Below are 20,464 nucleotides of genomic sequence, written 5' to 3'. Positions count from 1 at the left end.
TCTTAGCTTAAAAAGAGCCATATGAACAGTATAATCATTCCACACAGCCAAAAGAATGCTGCATTAACTAGATAAAACTTCCACTCAAACTGACTCTAGAGTATTTATCAGGACAAACGGAGTCACAAATGTCACAATCTCCTAAACAAACCCATATTCTTTGTGAACTTTTGACCAGATATCCTCACCAAGATAACTGTCACTAATCTTCAAGTCAGAGTAGGAGATAGGTAAGTAAAGCTCTCCCCACAAAGTGATACTTTCAAGCTTTGAATCCTTGATATACTTCTACTCCAACTAACTACTGTTGGGTGACAAACCCACAGTTTACCTCTTAAATAAAGTGACTGATAAACTACATGGATTTCTGTTCAGCTTCCAAATAGTATATGACCATTACCTCGTATGGGCAGTGAAGTTTGAGCACTTAGCAATAGGCTTTTCATCTTCATCGTAATCTGAATCATAATCTTCACCATTCCATTTGGGTCGTTTTGGTCTTTTATCCATGTCCTCTTCCGCCTGAATCCATACTTAATAAATCAAACTAAAATAAGAAGCAGGAAAACTGCAATTGTTACTGAGTGCCTACCTCCTCTAGAGCTTCTGTGGTTGATGGTGTAGTCTGAAAAGGTGCACTGGGAGCATGGGGAAGTCGGGAAATCTGTTCTAGTAACGTGTTCCTAGAAATTTAATAAAAATAAACCCATTTAAGCCACTGCATGCTCCAGGATAACGGTAGCAGCTATATTCAGCAGCAAAAGTAACACATGACATGAGAATGAACTGTTGGGGGAGACAGGGGAGCCCATGGGCTGAGGAGAAAGACACCAAGAGATATCGACACCACATCTTAACCCAAAACCTTAAGGCATTAGGTTTATGGGTCACATGTCTTATAAAGTCTTCTCCTCACCCAAACTTAACCAATGTGGGACTCCAACTCCGCACTTGAATTCTCAACATGAACAGCATTTCCCTCATTCAAAAATGTGATCATACATATGAAGCTCCATGTCAGACAGAACAGAAAAAGCATTCAATACATCATGACCTTCCTCTCTATCTAAAGGATTAGCCACATTTCAAGTACAATAACTAACCATTCCCCCCTTCCCTCACAACAAAGGGTATGTTGCCGTGCTAGATATGTTATGTCAAGACAATACAATGTTCTTACAATCAGCATGAAAACAGCAATTCCAGATATAAACTATAGATTGTCTGTGCAACTATTCATAACATTCTGAAAACAACAGCACTCACAGAAGGGATGAAACTTGGGTGCAACAAAATGAAATGCATTGTGAAATTCGTATTCACCTAGGACAGATGTGATGCACAATGTTGCAACAATGTGTAGCACAACAAAACACAATCAGAGTATTAAAAATAAACAAACAGTTAAACAGACAAACACAAGAAGTTGTTAACCCAGTTCGGTGAACATCACCTACGTCTGGAGGATACCAATCCAGGAGTCAATTCACTATCAAATAATAGCTCACAGGTCACATGAAAGTCCCTCCTATACCTAAGTACTCCCCCTTAGTATAGAGCCTTTTTTATGTCCACCACTATTACACAAGTGAATCTAGCTTGGCCCTTCTCCTCTAAGCTATGAGAAAACTTTCTCTAACCCCTAATGACCACTGCCACAGCGATCAAGTCATGTTTATCAATAAACAAGTTTGATGAGATTACAACTCAACTAAACAAATCAACTTAGTACTTTGATGAACGAAAGCACTAAGTTGGTACAAAACTCACAAGAGGACTCACAAATAAAAACCCTAAGATCAGTATGTAGCACTCTGAATCCGTATCCAGCTAGGGTTTATAAGTTCCTTTATATAGACGTTCAGTTGAGGCTTGGATCTTCAATGGGCTGAACGTCATAGAGTCCACTAACACGCTTCTTGGAAAGAATCTTCAAGGAATCAAATCTTACCAGAATAAAATAACAGAACCAAGTAAAACAGAATTCAAACTTTGAGATAGACTTGGTTCACACGTTATCAATCTTGTTACTTCAGCCAAGATTAAAACAAACACGCCTTCAGAAGATAAAACGCACAGCATAGAATAAATCTTCTGAATCCCATACAATCAGCAACCTCACAACAAACTTGACTTTAACAACTGAACCAACAACATATGAAATTCCACCATGTTGCTCCAGATGTTGGAACATATGGTTGCACATCATGGTTTGAGCAAAATGCAGCCAATCAAAAGAACTACAATCTCCCCCTTTGGCAAATTTTTGCTAAAACATGATCAGAAAGTCAAACAATGCAAAAACAACAATACTCATCCATTAACACAAAACAGCACACAGCATATGATGAATTGAACACACTACTGAGTCGGAAAACAGAGCACCATACTTAGTCTGAAACTCAAAAACACTCAACAACAGCAACAACAGCACAAACACAAGCAACAGTACCATTCTCCCCCTTATTAGCAGAATTTGTCAAAGGGTGCAGAGAGCCAGCAGAAGCCAACAAAATATTACAACCAGATTGAATGAAGAATGAACAAATACACTAATCACTAGCATTAGTGTCATCATCAGAAGTACCAGCATCATTTTGATCATTAGCAGCAGCATTGTCGTCAAGAGGCCTCTTGCCTTTAGTCAACTGCAGAATGAGAGTGTCCACATTCTTCTTCCTCAATGTACAACTAGTAATTGTGTCCTGAAGCATCTTAGACACCGCAATAAGCGCAGCAATATGAGTCTCAGGAGTCTTCTGAGAGGAAGTACCCTCCCCCTGAGTCATCTCAGCCAAACCAGCAACATCAGAAACATGGGCACCAGCTAGCAGCCTGTAATCAATAGTGAGTAGACTAGCCTTCTTGCTAGGAACCTCATCAACAAGGAGAATTTGAGGATGTTGACTCAAGATAATCCCACAAAGTAAACACTGAAACCCAATAGGGAGCTTGACAGCAAAGGTGTCAGCATGCTTCATAGTTTGAGCAAAGACATATTCACCAAAATCAAACTGAACCTTAGTACCAATCAGATAAATTAATTTTGCCAAACCTGAAGAAATATCTGAGTTGTGGGTGGTAGGAGCCCAATTTGCAGCACCAATGCGATTCAAGATAGCATACTTCACACTCAAATGAGTAGAAGACAACAAGCCTTTGACAGGCCATTCCATAACCTGACCAGCCGTGAGTTCATTAGTGATAGCACTCAAGGACAGCTCTTCATTTCTTGTGGCAATAGTGCTCCTTCCCAAATACTGATTAATGATCTCAGGTGAAAAATGTACACACCTACCACGCACAAAAACTTTCCTGAAATCAGGATGCCCAGACTCAGTGCAATTTGTAGTCACATTCACAATAAATTCTCGCGCCAACTTGTCATAGCAGCCACCAATCTCAGTAACAGTTTTCAACAACCCAGCAGTCTCAATAAGTTCCATAATTTCTTGGCAATGCAAAATCTCACCAGTCAATTCCCTCTCTTGAGCAATCCTGCGCTGATAAACATACTTCCACTTACCAACACTTTCTTCAGAGTGAAAGGAAATGTTATCTAAAGGAGCAGCAGGCACATTTTCTGGAATTCGTTTCCCAATCTTGCGCTTTCGAGCAGCAGAACCAGTGTCTGACTTATCCAACTCCACAGTTGGAGTCTCATCAACAACAGGAGTAGCATTATCTTTGTGAACCTTTCTCTTGACATTATGTACAACAGGAGTATCATCATCAAGAATAATGACCTTCTTGCGCTTCTTGTTCTCACTCAAACCCAAACCTAACTTCTTGCCAGAGGAACGCGTAGAGTACTTACGAACAACAGTCATATTTTGCCTCTTTGAAGCAACAGAAGCAGAAGCACCAAGGGTGTTGATCAACACCTCATCAGATTCTGAGTTTTCAATGACATCCTGAACACCCTCGACATGCATACCTTTATCAACAAAGGAAGTAGAGTTGGGAACCATTACCTCTTCCTCAAGATGATCAGAATCCTTGTTGCAATCAGTATCAACACCGTGGCTTGATTGATTGTTGCTTGGTGATGGAACAATTGGATCTACATATGCATGTAAAACTTCCTTGAGAGGAGTTTCCAACACTTCAGTGATACGAAGATCAGCAACATCATCACCTGTACTTGGGTTGATTTCAGCCTCGGAATTCACTCCCTGGGTAGCCTCAGAGCTTCTCGTTACCATCTTCTTCTTTGCTTTGGACGCATCTGACTTGGATCGTGCCTTTTTCCCTTTCTTCTTGCTCGGATCAGACGATGGTTGAGGAATACCTTGAGCAATTGCGATTTCAGAGGTATGAGGAGAGGATTTTGAAACCCTTGAAGATTTTGGGGTTTTGGATTTCAAACCCATTACCTTTACCCCGTAAGCATTCATCTCAGGAGTGAGTTTCTTGCTAGAGTCTTGACTCATGGTGAAGAGGACACAAAGAAGGAAACACGGGTCTTCAAGAAAAGGATGGATGGTTTTGGAGTGAGTTTCAGAGATTTGAAGTTGTGCAGTGGAGGTTGCAGGAGAGGTTATCAAGAAACAATGGAAATTCCTGATTAAGCGTGCCTCAAAAGTAATGACAAAATAGCCGTTGGCACACCAAAATCCCTTTAATTGCTATAATTCCTCAAATAAGCAGATACCCAATAACTGTCTCAATTTTTCAAACTGTGTGGCATCCAGAGCTTTGGTAAAAATATCTGCTAACTGCTTTTCAGTTGAGACATGCTCCAAAGTAACACTACCATCTTCAACTAACTTCCTGATGAAATGATGACGAATATCAATATGTTTTGTTCTGCTATGCTGAATTGGATTTTTGGATATGTTGATAGCACTTAAATTGTCACAAAACAATGTCATAACATCTTGTTGCACATTATACTCCTTTAACATTTGTTTCATCCACATCAACTGAGTGCAACTGCTTCCAGCAGCTATATATTCAGCTTCTGCCGTAGAGAGAGAGACACAATTTTGCTTTTTACTGAACCAAGAGATTAGATTGTTTTCAAGAAAGAAACATCCACCTGATGTGCTCTTCCTGTCATCAGCACTTCCAGCCCAATCTGCATCACAGTAACCTGTTAGCCCTGAATTAGTGTTGTGAGAGTACAGAATGCCATAATCACTTGTACCACTGATATACTTAATGATCCTTTTCACTTGAATGAGATGACTAGTCTTTGGTTCTGCTTGATACCTAGCACAAACTCCAACTGCAAAAGTAATATCTGGTCTGCTGGCAGTGAGATACAAAAGACTTCCAATCATGCTTCTATATAAACTAGGATCCACATCAGTACCTTTCTCATCCTTTGTCAGCTTGATATGAGTTGCAGCAGGTGTTCTTTTGTGACCAGCATTCTCAAGACCAAACTTCTTAACAATCCCCTTAGCATACTTACTTTGTGTGATGAATAAGGTATCTTCCATCTGTTTTACCTGAAGTCCCAGAAAGTAAGTTAATTCACCTACAAGACTCATTTCAAACTCAGATTTCATTTGTTCAACAAATTGTTCCACCATCTGGTTCGACATGCCACCAAACACAATATCATCAACATAAATTTGAGCTACCATAAGTTCACCGCCATTTTTCTTAACAAACAAGGTCTTGTCAATGCCACCTTTGTCATAACCATTGTTGATAAGAAATTCTGTTAATCTTTCATACCATGCTCTAGGTGCTTGTTTTAAGCCATACAGAGCCTTTTTCAATCTGTACACATGATCTGGAAAGCTTGGATCTACAAACCCTTTAGGTTGTTCCACATAGACTTCTTCATTCAAGTAACCATTCAAGAATGCACTCTTGACATCCATCTGATATAATCTGAATTTCAGCAAACATGCTACTCCCAACAGCAACCTGATAGATTCAAGACGAGCAACAGGAGCAAAAGTTTCATAAAAGTCTATTCCTTCTATTTGAGAGTATCCCTGAGCAACTAGACGAGATTTGTTCCTTGTCACATTACCACTTTCATCAGACTTGTTCCTGAATATCCACTTAGTTCCCACAACATTTGCATCATCAGGTCTTGGAACCAATTCCCACACTTCATTCCTCTTGAACTGTCCCAGTTCCTCTTGCATGGATTGAATCCAGAACTCATTAGTCAGAGCTTCTTTGACATTCTTTGGTTCTACTTTTGATATGAAGCATGCATTAGAAACTAGATCCCTTGACCTTGTAATAACCCCATCATTCAGATCACCAATGATATTTTCCTTTGGATGTATCTTCTGAACTCTAATAGAGGGTTCTTTGGTAGCTAAAGGCGGTTGAGAGACAGTGTTTTCTTGTTCATTTGGGAATTGAATTGCTGGCTCATCTGGTTCCACATTTGTACACTCATATGGTAGATCATCTTCATCATGAGCTTGTCCCGTTCTCTCATTGGATGTATCATCAACAACTACATTAATGGATTCCATCATGACTTTCGTACGAATATTATAAACTCTGTATGCTCTGCTGTTTCCAGAATACCCCAGAAATATTCCAACTTCACTTTTAGGATCCAGTTTTCTCCTGTGTTCTCTATCAGACAGAATGTAACACTTGCTGCCAAATACATGGAAATACTTCACTGTAGGTTTTTTCCCTTTCCATAGTTCATACTGAGTGACTGTATCTCCTTGACGAATAGTGACACGATTGTGAATATAGCAGGCAGTGTTGATGGCCTCAGCCCAAAAATGATATGGTAGATTTTTAGCATGCAACATAGCTCTGGCAGATTCTTGCAATGTTCTGTTCTTCCTTTCAACCACTCCGTTTTGCTGAGGAGTGATAGGAGCAGAGAATTCATGTTTGATTCCTTCAGAGGAGCAGAACTCAGAAAATTGACCATTCTCAAATTCTTTTCCATGATCACTTCTTATTTTAACAATCCCACTCCCTTTTTCCCTTTGCACTTGGAGACATAGTTCTTTGAACACTTCAAAGGTGTCTGACTTCTCCTTCAGAAATTCTACCCAAGTGAATCTGGAAAAATCATCTACACAGACAAAAACATACCTTTTTCCTCCCAGACTTTCCACTTGCATTGGCCCCATCAAATCCATGTGCAGTAGTTCGAGTACTTTTGATGTAGTCAGATGTTGTAGCTTCTGGTGGGACATTTTGACTTGCTTCCCAATCTGACATTCACCACAAACCTTTCCTTCTTGAATTTTCAACTTTGGTATTCCTCTAACTGCTTCCTCAGCAACAATTCTTTTCATACTCTTAAGATTCAGATGACCTAACTTTTGGTGCCAGATTCTAACTTCATCTTCCTTAGACATCAAACATCGAGCAGACAAGAATGTTGTTTCAGAGGTCCACATGTAGCAGTTGTCCTTTGATCTAGCTCCTCTCATTAGCACATCCTTGTTCTTATTTTTGACAACACACCCAGATTGTTTGAACACCACCTTCAAGCCTTGGTCACAAAGTTGACTTATGCTGATCAAGTTTGCAGTTAATCCTTCAACTAACAGAACATCGTCAAGGTTTGGAGATCCTGTGTCAGACAATTTTCCAATTCCTCTGATCTTTCCTTTGGCTCCATCACCGAAAGTAACAAAGCTCTTAGCATGTGGTTTCATTTTCTCAAGATAACTCTTCACTCCTGTCATGTGTCTGGAACATCCACTATCGAAGTACCAGTCTTCTTTTGATGATGCACGCAGAGAGGTGTGAGCAATGAGAGCAGTAGCATTAACCTTAGGCTTCCACCTGCTTTTGCCTGGACTTTTCTTTTCATACTCTCGTGATACATCTTGAAGTATAGGATATCCATAAAGCTTAAAGCAATATGGTCTAATGTGACCAAATCTCCCACAATAATGACATCTCCAAGTTGAATTTTGATAGTTCCTGACTTGAGCATACGAATGTGTAACTGATTGCTGGGGCCTGCGGTTCCACATTTTAACATTTGATTGCCTTCCAATCTGCACATGTTCCTTGGTCATGTTCTGGCTTGCCTTGTTAACAGCACGATAATCAAATCCTATCCCAGTCTTATCACCTGCACTTTTTCCAACATCAAGAATTTCATCCAGAATATCAGTGCTTTTACTCATCATGCGAATGGACTTGGTCATTCCTTCCATTTTTGAGTTCAATAAGGCCACTTCTTCAGTTAGCTTCTTCTTCTCAGCTTGAAGCTCAAAGACTTGCTTCTTTTGTTGCTGACCGTAGATACATGCTTCTTTCCACTTAGTGTAGAGAAGCTTATAGGCTTCAGCAAGTTCCTCATCAGAGATCTCCTTGTCACTGTCCCCATCATCTGAATCACATCTAACCATGAATGAAGTTACTCTGTTTGCTGTTACATCTTCACCTTCTGTATCAGATTCATCATCAGACCAAGTGGTGACCATCCCTTTCTTTTGTTTCTTCAAATAGGTGGCACATTCAGCCCTGATGTGGCCAAAACCTTCACATTCATGATATTGAACCCCTCGGCCATTTCCTGTCTTGTCTTCATCTTTCACTTTTCTTTGAAATTGCTGATTCTTGAAGTTGTCAAGCCGTTTGTCTTGCACATTTGGCCTCGATCGCTTATCCAGCCTCTTCAAAACCTTGTTGAATTTTCTTCCCAGAAAAGCTATGGCTTCTGATATACTTTCACCAGTTTCATTATCAGACATATCATCATCTAAATCTGTGCTTGAGACAAGAGCAATGCTTTTATTTCTTTTCTCAGGTCTATCATTCTGAGTCATTTCAAAAGTCATCAAGGATCCAATATGCTCATCCACCTTGATACTGCTTATGTCTTGAGCTTCTTCAATAGCAGTTACTTTCATGTCAAACTTCTTAGGAAGAGATCTGAGAATCTTTCTCACGAGCTTCTCCTCTGACATTTGTTCTCCCAAAGCAAAAGAGGAGTTTGCCATATCACGCAGTCTCATATGAAAATCAGAGATGGTCTCATCTTCCTTCATCTTTAAGTTCTCAAACTGAGTTGTTAGAATCTGAAGCCTTGACATTCTAACTCTGGAAGTCCCCTCATGAGCAGTCTTGAGAATCTCCCAAGCATCCTTTGCCACAGTGCAAGTGTTGATCAATCGGAACATGTTTTTATCCACTCCATTGAATATAGCATTTAGCGCTTTAGAGTTACCCAACGCCTCCTCATCCTCTTCTTTGTTCCATTCATCCTCAGGTTTCAACTCACCAACAGATGACCCTTCCTTGGGTATGTTCACCGGATGTTTCCAACCTTTGACAATAGCCTTCCAGGTCTTGCTATCAATTGATTTGAGAAACGCAATCATACGAGCCTTCCAGTAGTCGTAGTTGGTGCCATCCAGAATAGGTGGTCTATTCACAGAGCCACCTTCCTTTGAGTTGTCCATTTGAACCGAATCTGTCTTCCCTGGAGCTCACCCAACCAGAACAGGGTGCCTGCTCTGATGTCAATTGAAATTCGTATTCACCTAGGACAGATGTGATGCACAATGTTGCAACAATGTGTAGCACAACAAAACACAATCAGAGTATTAAAAATAAACAAACAGTTAAACAGACAAACACAAGAAGTTGTTAACCCAGTTCGGTGAACATCACCTACGTCTGGAGGATACCAATCCAGGAGTCAATTCACTATCAAATAATAGCTCACAGGTCACATGAAAGTCCCTCCTATACCTAAGTACTCCCCCTTAGTATAGAGCCTTTTTTATGTCCACCACTATTACACAAGTGAATCTAGCTTAGCCCTTCTCCTCTAAGCTATGAGAAAACTTTCTCTAACCCCTAATGACCACTGCCACAGCGATCAAGTCATGTTTATCAATAAACAAGTTTGATGAGATTACAACTCAACTAAACAAATCAACTTAGTACTTTGATGAACGAAAGCACTAAGTTGGTACAAAACTCACAAGAGGACTCACAAATAAAAACCCTAAGATCAGTATGTAGCACTCTGAATCCGTATCCAGCTAGGGTTTATAAGTTCCTTTATATAGACGTTCACTTGAGGCTTGGATCTTCAATGGGCTGAACGTCATAGAGTCCACTAACACGCTTCTTGGAAAGAATCTTCAAGGAATCAAATCTTACCAGAATAAAATAACAGAACCAAGTAAAACAGAATTCAAACTTTGAGATAGACTTGGTTCACACGTTATCAATCTTGTTACTTCAGCCAAGATTAAAACAAACACGCCTTCAGAAGATAAAACGCACAGCATAGAATAAATCTTCTGAATCCCATACAATCAGCAACCTCACAACAAACTTGACTTTAACAACTGAACCAACAACATATGAAATTCCACCATGTTGCTCCATATGTTGGAACATATGGTTGCACATCATGGTTTGAGCAAAATGCAGCCAATCAAAAGAACTACACATTGGAGTAATTACATTAACAACTATTTATGACTGTTATTTTATGATATAAATAAAAAAAATAAAGTACAAATTAGAATAAACAATTTTAACCAAACAAAAATAAGTTAATAGTAAAAGCACCTTATTCTTTCCATGTCCTCGGGTGTGTTTAGGTTCTCCATGTTGCTTGGATCGACATGAAGAGTATAATCTGGGCCAAAATACTCATAATATTCATTAGGCTTAATCCTCAAATTGGTCCTTGTCTTTGAGTCGCCGTCTGATCTAAGTCCCTCACCGGAAAAATTTGTGCAAAAGGTCCTCATCATTGCAAAACGTATGGAGCAAGTCCTCGCCGGAGACCGGAGCTCCGGCGAGGGATGAAATGGCACGCTGACTGGGCTAAGTGTGCTGACATGGATTTTAAAATAAAAATAAAAATTACACATCAGGAAAATAAATTAATTTAAAAGCCCAAAATTAATTTAAAAACCCAATTTCACCATAAATTTATTAAAGCTAAAAAAACAAAAACTCATTAACTATAATTAAAAACAACAACTTTTTTTCCCAGATAAAAAATCCCTAATCTAGTAATCTGGAACGTTCTCACTCCAGAAACTCATTTCCAGAAATTTTCCAGAAGCCCCTCATTCAGATCCTCTCATCTCAACTTCCTCATGGACATACAATCTAACCCAACAACAACAACAATCGAACTCAGTTTCAATCGAATCCTAACCGCTTTCTCAAGGTCGAAATCAACAGAGGAAGACTCGATTCAATTTGGGGGTGATGAAAGGGTGAACCAAACCCTGGGCTTCCATCCAAGAGCCTTGCCCTTCCAGATCTGCGACTTAGATAAAGATGAAAGGGACCCAAAAGCTCGCTTTTGACGCTCTGAAAAAGCTCAACGTTGTGAAGGGAAGAGGAGAAATTCTGCAACGGACCAGGACGCGAGACGGTATTGCAGGAGCTTCAGGTTCCACTCCCGAGAGAGGGAAAAGAGAGGTTGCAGCTCTTGATCCTCATGAAGGTGAGGATGAATGACGACACCGCAAAGAGGAGGCGGCGGTGGCGCACAGATCCAGGGAAGACGATGATGGTAACGCTGGTTTCCATGGCTATGCAGATCCCTCCCTACAAGGTTGTGGATTTGCTTTCTTTTGGGTTTGTTATTGTGAAGATTGTGGGTTTTGTTCATACCATTTTTTCTCTTTATTAAATTAACAGTGCTTCGTGTATGTGTTTTGAGCTCGGTGGGAGGTTCCAAGGGGTGCTGATGCTGTGTTCGTTCCAGCCTTTGAATTGTGGTTGTTTGTTTCTTTGTTTTGTAACTCTCTGTCTTCTATGCTTTCTTTCTTCTTTTTATTGTCTTAGTACTGTACCTGTGTTGCCACCCCACATGAGTTTATTTCAAGATTTTGAATGTGATAAAGATGATGGGATAAAGATGATGAGATAATGAGATGAATGTAGTTGATTATGAGATAATGGGATCAAGATTCTGAATCGGTGATTTAGAATTGAGGTTAATTTTGGGGAAATTGGATTAATTTGGGAGGAATTTTTTTTTAAAATTAAATTAGGGTTAATTTTGTTAATTGATTTTATTTTTATTAATTAAATTAAAATTTCTTATGTGTAATTTATTTTTTATTTTATTTTATTTTTTTAATTCCACGTCAACTTCATTAATCCAGTCAGCGTGCCATTTAATCACTCGCCGGAGCTCCGGGCTCCGGCGAGGACTCGCTCCATACGTTTTGCAATAATGAGGACCTTTTGCACAAATTTTTCCGATGAGGGACTTAGATCAGACGGCGACTCAAAGACAGGGACCAATTTGAGGATTAAGCCTATTCATTATAGGGCAACTTATTATCAGGCTCCACTCCTACTGCTACTGCCGTCTAAACAAAGAAATAGCATGTGACTATATAAGAAACATTAAAAGTAGGAGTACCAAATCACATTTAATCCTGCCCAAGAAGAGAAAGAAAGTGACCTCATAACACCAACAGCGAGCGACATTCCGAATTGTATATCCTCCACCACCCACGACCATGAGAGGAACATTGAAAGATCTAACGAAACGAAGACAATCTGCATGCCCTTTCACTGACAAGTTGAAGAAACCCAACCTATCACCAGACAATGAATCAGCTCCACATTGAAGAACAACTGCTTCTGGTTGGTAAACCTCCATGACTTTTTGAATGATGGTTCGAAACAGACCACGAAAACTTTCATCATCCATTCCATCATTTAATGGGCAATTGATAGCATAATGCTTTCCTGAGCCCACTCCAATGTCTTTAATGTGTCCAGTGCCAGGGAAAAAGTCCCCAAACTTGTGGAAAGATACTGTCATCACTCTATCAGTTGTGTAAAAGGCCTCCTCGACACCATCACCATGGTGAACATCAATGTCAATGTACAGCACACGCTGCCCAGTAACAGGTCAGATGGTAAGAACAATAATTTAATAAAAGGAAGAAAACACATGATATACAGAACAGAACAAGAACTCATATTGCAAGCAATAGTAAGTAGAAACAAAAATTTGTTTTACATACAGAAGAACAACTGAAAATGGTCTTGAGTGTTTGCCAGTTAGAGGTTTATTAGGAATGTATATAGAAGGAGAAAAAGGTTGAGTGAATAGTTGACGATATTGTTAACTATAGCAATTAGGAGAGAATAAGTCTAGAACAGAATTATTAGTAGTACATATCGTTAAATATAGTAATTAGAAGAGAAACATATCAGAGTTATTAGAAGTAGATATTTTTAAGTATAGTAATTAGAAAAGAACCATTCTACTGCGAAATTAGGATTATTAGAAATAGGATGAAATAGAAGAACTAGGAAAAGATAGCTTTATAAACAATTGAAGATAAGAGAGTGAAATTTAAAATGTATTTGTGAGAAAGTTGGGACAAATGGACCAGGCTTAAGTGTATGTTATCTCAAGCCATCAATAGAGAAACTGGAATTTTCCACGTTGAAGTTAATGTGGATCAAAGAACTAGGGTTTTGCCACATTAACTTCAATGTGGATCCACGTTGAGTTCAACAGAAATCTTAACACACAAGCATTCCAGTTCGGCAGTTTATAGTGAGGGATACACGTGTTTAAGTTGCGTCGGCTAAGTGTCCAAGCTGATAGAAATTAATTTTTCATAGGTCACCTGATGAGTAGCGTCTCACACATGTCATACAAGTGTTAGTGTCAAAATAGTGCCCAACGGACACCTCGAGAAGGAGAAGTGCCTGTGCTTCATAGCTAGAACGGAATTGTTCCAAAATATAATTAAGATTATTAGGAATAGGACAACATATGAGAATTAGGAAACGATAGTACGTTATAAATAATAGAAGATAAGAGAGATACTATCAATGTATTTGTGAGAAACTGGATCCTTAGGGCAAGGAGGTATAAAGCCTCAAAGATCTGCAGTGCTTTAATCAGAGAATATTTTCCTATTCTTTCTACAAAAGTACTATTTGTTTAACAATTTGGACATACAAAGGTGCAGTGTTGAAGTTGAAACTAAAAGGGAGAAGTGGCAAGGAGTAATCCAATCTTAACTCTAATCATATGTCAAACAAGCATGAAATTACAGCTTCCCAATAAATTATGCCATCAGAATGTTTTCTTTAAGCATAGTTGTCCTGCAGAAATGTTGTAGGAATGTAAGGTCAAAATCAGAAAGGAAATGGGCATGGACCACAGTCTCATTAGGTTAGGAGTTGGATCAGATTTTATTCAACTCCAGTCAGTTTCCATGTTTGGCATATGAAAACAAATGTAGATCAATGTCAGAGTATCCTTTGGCCACCAAATATGATCATTAAAGGAAAAGAGAAACGCACTATAATTCTATAAATGACTCTAACTTAGAAAACACAAAATGGGAGAAAAGGGTGGTCCATACCACTACGGAATGAAAGCCTGGAATGGATTGGTCATTTCAATCCTCTATCTATCTATATTCCCCTTGGTACCAAACACAGAAATTACTTTTCCCACATAATAGAGGACACATAATAAATTGTTATTGTCACCATAGAGTTTTGGCAAAAGTAAAACCATGATCAAGTTGTATATGAACATGATTTAGGATGATTTTGAGTATTTAAAAAAAAAATCCAATGGATTAAATCATGGTTTGCAGACAACAATTCAAAACACAAATACAAATATTAAAGAAAAACAGAGTAAAGACATAGTAAAGTTGTGAAGAAGAGGAGTACCCTGTGAACTTTGAGAAGCTCGAGGATACCAAGAACAATGTCATTAACGTAACAGAAGCCAGAAGCTTCACACTTCTTAGCATGGTGCATGCCCCCAGCCCAATTAATAGCAATGTCAGCTTCACCGCGGTTGAGCTTGACGGCGGCGCCGAGGGAGCCACCAGCGGAGGCCTGGCAGTAATTAAACAGACCATCAAAGATAGGACAGTCATCACCAACATTGAAGCGCTTGAGCTGGCGGGCGAAGATTGGCTCAGAGAGGGTCTCAGGGGTGACAGAGGCAAGGAAGTCAACGTAGTCGTCGGAGTGGAAGCGGCGGATGTCATCAGGGCCGGCGGGGAAGGGGCGGTTGATCTCCATGCGGCGGTGGAGGGAGTAATAGACGATGAGATTGTGGGCCATACGCATACGGTGGGGTTTCATCGGGTGGCCTTGGCCGTAGTAGTAATCACCGATTGATGGTTCGTAGAAGTAGGTGACTCTTCTCTTCTTTGCGTCTGGTCCTGATGGAAGTGAAGCACCTTCGTCTATGTTGTTGTTGTTCTTCTCCTCCTCTTCCATGCCCATTTTGGTGCTACTGCTACCACTCTGTGAGACTCAGCTGAAACAATGGGTGCTTGAAAATGACAGAGATCCAATACACGAAAGAAATCACGTTAATTTGTGGCGGGCTGATACTGCTACGCAGTTGGAAAGTTTGTGCTTAGATTTGACACATTGGATTGGATTCCAAGGTGCTGCTTCATTTATGTTTTCACCGGAGAATCAGGCTTCTAAACGTTGGGTCGATGAACCCCAAATTTAAAAGGAAAAGAATTGATTGATAAATAAGACTAGAAGAGTGAAATGACTCAACCTAAGATGAAATATTGAAATGTAAAAGTTCAATAGTCTTGACTCCTGAATCAATCTTAGATTTTGGTTTTCTGACTGTTTTTAACTGCAATTCTGGTAGAAGACTAGAAGGCCAAATTAGCTATAAGGCCCATTTAGATATAAAACTACTTACTTTATTAAATTTTACATTTTTTTATTATGCTATTTCCTTTAATCCACTCTAGAAAGTAGAAAGATATCTTGTGAGGATGTGGTAATGTAGGGACCACCTTGATCTTAGTGTTAGGCTATGTTTGGTACGCATAGCTGATAAGCTAGCCGAAAACTGAAAAGGTAGGTGATAACTGAAAAACTAGTTGAAAGCTGAAAGCTGATAAACTATGTAACTGAGACAGAAGTGTTTGGTAAAACTAGCTTTTTCAAAAGTTGAAATTGTAAAATGACATAAAATGACATACTTGTATAATTTTTTTATATTTTTTTTTGTCTTGTCCAAGGTATCCCCACAGGCGACAGCCGTGAGACTGACCTCTCGCTACACGGTCAGCACACTAAGCGGTAGGGGGCTGACCAAGGAGTTTTTTCTATTCGCAAGAGTTGGGATTCGAACCCCCAACCACTTGCTTAAAGGATGAAGTGATAAACCACTACATCAACCCACTTGGTTAATTTTTTTTTATATATTTAACATTACTTTATTTTCACATTAATACCTATATGATATTAATATTAAAATTATTACAAATATTTTAATTTCACTCAAGTTATTTATCATCTTAAAAATATAATATTAAGTTTTACTTATTTAATTTTCTATATTTTTATTAAATTAAATAGAATAAAAAAAATAATTTGTAATATGTAATATAAAATTATTTGTTTTATTCTAAAGTAGTAATTATTTGTGTGCGAGAACGGTGTACATATGAGACAAGTGTGATAACTAATAAGTAAATAGGTTTAGTAAAAAACATATAAGGCTAAAGGTGGAATTTTAATAAAGTAATAAGGATACAAATGATAATATATTTAATAAGCTATAAGCTTTAAGCTACCTAGGATAGCTCATAGCTTGAAGCTTTAAGTTAATTACTGAAATAAGTTCCTTCACCAAACATTTTTATAGAGCTTTTAAGCTAGTCAAATAAGCTATAAGCTAGCTGAAATGACATGTCAAACATAGCCTTAGTATAAATATTATATTCTCTTTCATTATGAACTAACCAGAAAATTAGTTTTGTCCCCAAGGGTAGCTCAAGTGGTAAGAGCTAGAGACATAAGGGTTGTGCGTGATGAAAGGTGAAGGGTTCAGGGTTCGAACCCTGAGGGTGACTAATTTACTAACATTACTAACAACTATCATTTACCTATAAAAAAAACCAGAAAATTGAAGTATTTTATCTTTCTTCTTTATTTTCTTAGCTTAGCTTTTAGGGTTCTTAGTGTTCTTCCTTTATAGGAATTAACTTCCTATCAAATACACAACATTAGTCTTTTTATTTTTTATTTTTACAGTCACAACAATAGTTACTAAGAATTAATATTCAAAATATATTAAAACTAAAATTTGGAATGTAATTTTAAGAACTATATATTTCAGAATTAGTTCCAATTTTGGAAGTTAGTTTCTAATAGAGTTTTTGTTTTTTTTAATTTTACATATTATTTTGATCGCTATAAGTCACACATGTCGATTGAATGTCGACATGCTCATAAATCATTTCTAAAGCTTAATTGATCATGTGGTCCCCTAATTTCATTTATAAGTGACTTTAGTCACTTAACATTTTAATTGTTACCAATTAAGTTAATTACTCTATCATTGCTATTCTATTTAAGCTCTCATATTCTCATCTTTGAAAAAAAAAAAAAAAACTTGCAAACTGCATAACAAATTATAATTTGAGAAAAAATGCATTGGGTTTGTAAAACAATAAAAGTTTTAGAATTTAGGACAAAAGTTAAAACAACAAAAGAATTAGAAACAGAGGGAGTAATACTCACTTTTTTTATGGTTACATATGGAAGGATAAAACAAAGCTAGACTAGACTAAAGAATAATGGTACATGCAAGTAGCCAAACTAGCACGAGGAAGGCGCCAGACAGTTTTCTGCAAGCCTTCCTAGGAAGCCCGACGAGCTAACATGTCCGCCGATTGGATCCGCTCCCTTGGAACGTGCACAAGAGCCACATAAATATCACATTCCATCATAGTTATACCCTCTCAAGAGCATCCCTAGCACAAAATGTGGAAACTTCAACACCACCATTGAGGATTTCCACTAGTTGCAGACAATTTGATGCGCAAGCCACTCTCTTGTGCCCAAGTTCCCAACTATACTTGAGCCCCATCTCCACTGCAAAAACCTCAGCCATGAAAGCATCTCCATGACAAAAAATTTAGGCAATCCATACCCCATTCGCATCCGCACACTACCGCAACCCATCCTCCTCACCACTGGGTTCCAGCTTTCGTCCACTGCCAAACGCACCACCGTTGCCTCACCAACAGTGCTCACAAGCATCGACGCACGACCCCGAGAGCAAACCATGACCATCGCCTAGGTTTATCGATGGCCACTGCCTCCATCGCTGCACATCTAATAAAATCTTTCGAGTCACATAGCTGATATCAACACTCACTAATTAAAATATTAAATTTCAACAAAAAAATAAAAATCTCAATTTCCCGCCTCTATAAAATCTAATCTCATCTCATACCCATCAAATGTAACAATTTTTCACAAACTTTTTTGAAATTTTTTTACTTTTAAAATTGCATTAATATCACAACTGTAAAACAAATTGTTCTATAATTATTATTATGACGCTCTAAGTTTCAAAAATCAAAGAAAACCGAGAGATTGAGTAATTTTAATAAAAATGATATTAATACTCTTTTTAATATATGTGTCGAAACCTTAAAGTGACACATAATAAGGAACTGATGAAGTAATGTTCTCCTCACAATCAGCAACTTAATTTAAGCTATTTTGTCATATTGTAATGCTTAGCTTGGGACTACTTTTTTTTTAATCAAGCTTGGGCCTAGTTAGCCTTGCTATATGAAGCTGAGCCCCTTTGACAAAAAAAAATCCTCCTCTTCCTTGTTTTTCTTCTTATTATTTATTATTTTGATGTATCCCTACAAGGTCCGAACATTGATTCAGGCCTATTTGCAGTCAAAAAATTTCAAAGTTTGTCCCCAAAGCCAAGGTAATAATGGAGACATAGAAGCAGACTCATAAGAAAGGGATACACTCTAGATTAAGGCTTCCTGCTAAGTGCTAACTACATACTATTGCGGTACAATTGGTCATAACTCATGAGGAACTTTGAGGCTCATTGATGATTTTGTTGATTGAGGATGAACCCAATTTATGGTGTTTTAAAGAGGAGAAACTAGGGCCATGGTTAAGAGCAGACCTCATTGGTAGGCCTAATAACAGAACAAAGCAACTTAGGAAGACCTCAAATGCTCAAAACTTGGGCCATTGATTCAAACTCAACACCTTATATAGACCAAAAATTAGAATATGCTAAACAACGATTTGTTCCTACTTTGCGGTTAGCACAAGTGATAGAGTAAGGAGATATAAGGTATGTTTTTTTTTTTTTTTTTTGTTTACAAGAGGAAAATTAACAGAAAAGAGAAACTAGCTAATTGCGTCTAAATACAGTGACGCATAAACAAAGGTAAAAATGTCTAAAAGGCTTTTCTTACAAGAATATTAAAAAGACTTAATATATTATATAAAATATAATTTTTTATATTTTGAGCTGTAAAATCATTTATCAGTTTTATAATCAAACAATTCTAACATTTCGCTTTTAATGAATAAAAAGGTTAAATCATTTAATTTTTATTGTAACGTTGTTGACCTTAAATATAATTTCAACAACTTTAATTTTGAGAAACTTCTTTCAGCAGTTGCAACTGTTACAAAGATTGTCAATAAAATTTTATATGCAATATAAACATTTTAAAAATAATTAAAATTTATAATACAATTCAATACTTCTATTTATGTGCGAACTTTTTTTGTTAACACTTCTCTTAGTAGTGTTATATTATGATAATATATTAGTTTGCATGTTTTGCTTCCAAATTTGTTTTGATATTATTAGTTTTCAGTTCTGCAATTTTTTTCAAAGGAAGTATAAAGGAGGAACAAAGCCCCAAGTGTTACAAGAAGATTCTACAAATATAAGAGCCCAAAGTAGTTCCAATAAGTCCACGCTTGCCTGTAGAAGAAAACAACACTAACGAAAAACACCGACAAAGCTGACATTAAAGCACATGATGATATATATTTGTTTGCTATTCAACGGGGCCTTTTTAACAAAAAAAAAACCATTTTGGGCCTAATTTTTTTCTGGGGCCTTAGCCAGCCGCCTTTTTTATATAACAGGCTCCACGACCTTGATTCCACTGTTGAAATGGCGTCCCGATCCTACATGCTTCCCGAGCTAGTGCATCCGCTGAATTATTCTTGTCCCGAACAATGTTAACCAAATCAATCTCCTCAAAGGCTACCATAAGCTGACGAACACGCTGGATCTCATCCCGGTTCCAGAAATTTTCTATGTCACTCCCAACTTGCAGAAGGGTGACAAGCTCAGCACAGTCTGACCAACAAACCAGCTTCCTTATTCCCCTCTTCGTTGCAAGCTTCAGGCCCAATTCTAGTGCCAAAACCTCTGCCAGGAAAGGACGTCCCTGATTAAAACTCTGAGAAATTCTGGTTACCCATCTGCCATGCCCATCTCGAGCCACAGCTGCACACCCCATCCTTACGGCGTGAGGATTCCAACTACCATCGACGGAGACGCACGGTGCGGCCTCCGTTGCACTCGCTATTCCATGTTCAGGAGCTGCTGAGTTATTCAAGGTATGGTTGTTTACTTTTCATAAAACAAATTTTTTTTTATTAACTTTTGATGGGGATTATTGAGAAAAATAATTTGAAGCAGTTCATGTTTTTCGTATTTACAACTAAAATTGCGTAA

At 38.1% G+C, this 20,464-nt stretch overlaps 3 protein-coding genes across 3 annotated transcripts; all 3 read right to left on the bottom strand.

Moving 5' to 3' along the window:
- Positions 1-2,552: 2,552 nt before the first annotated feature.
- LOC130712958 (uncharacterized) lies at positions 2,553-4,433 on the bottom strand. Its single transcript, XM_057562769.1, has one exon. The coding sequence runs from the start codon at positions 4,431-4,433 to the stop codon at positions 2,553-2,555; it is 1,881 nt and encodes a 626-aa protein (XP_057418752.1).
- A 7,835-nt stretch (positions 4,434-12,268) lies between these two features.
- LOC130713561 (histone deacetylase 6-like) lies at positions 12,269-15,503 on the bottom strand. Its single transcript, XM_057563333.1, has 2 exons — positions 14,617-15,503; positions 12,269-12,805 (listed from the first exon to the last, which is right to left on the bottom strand). Exons 1-2 carry the CDS (start codon positions 15,181-15,183, stop codon positions 12,293-12,295), a joined length of 1,080 nt encoding a protein of 359 aa, XP_057419316.1. The 5' UTR covers positions 15,184-15,503; the 3' UTR covers positions 12,269-12,292.
- A 4,335-nt stretch (positions 15,504-19,838) lies between these two features.
- On the bottom strand, positions 19,839-20,246 carry LOC130712957 (uncharacterized). The gene has a single exon (XM_057562767.1). It carries the CDS (start codon positions 20,244-20,246, stop codon positions 19,839-19,841), a length of 408 nt encoding a protein of 135 aa, XP_057418750.1.
- Between the last annotated feature and the right edge of the window lie 218 nt (positions 20,247-20,464).

This window comes from Lotus japonicus, chromosome 4 (genome assembly GCF_012489685.1).
Source record: "Lotus japonicus ecotype B-129 chromosome 4, LjGifu_v1.2".
Lineage (NCBI taxonomy): Eukaryota > Viridiplantae > Streptophyta > Magnoliopsida > Fabales > Fabaceae > Lotus > Lotus japonicus.
This window is presented reverse-complemented; position numbering and strand designations above follow the sequence as displayed.

Excerpts from the sequence above, each read along its gene's own strand:
- LOC130712958 (XM_057562769.1), bottom strand. The coding sequence starts at position 4,433 with ATGAGTCAAGACTCTAGCAAGAAACTCACTCCTGAGATGAATGCTTAC.
- LOC130713561 (XM_057563333.1), bottom strand. The coding sequence starts at position 15,183 with ATGGGCATGGAAGAGGAGGAGAAGAACAACAACAACATAGACGAAGGT. Across the intron at positions 12,806-14,616 it reads AGCTTCTCAAAGTTCACAGG|CGTGTGCTGTACATTGACAT; the intron begins GTACTCCTCTTC and ends GTTACTGGGCAG.
- LOC130712957 (XM_057562767.1), bottom strand. The coding sequence starts at position 20,246 with ATGGGGTGTGCAGCTGTGGCTCGAGATGGGCATGGCAGATGGGTAACC.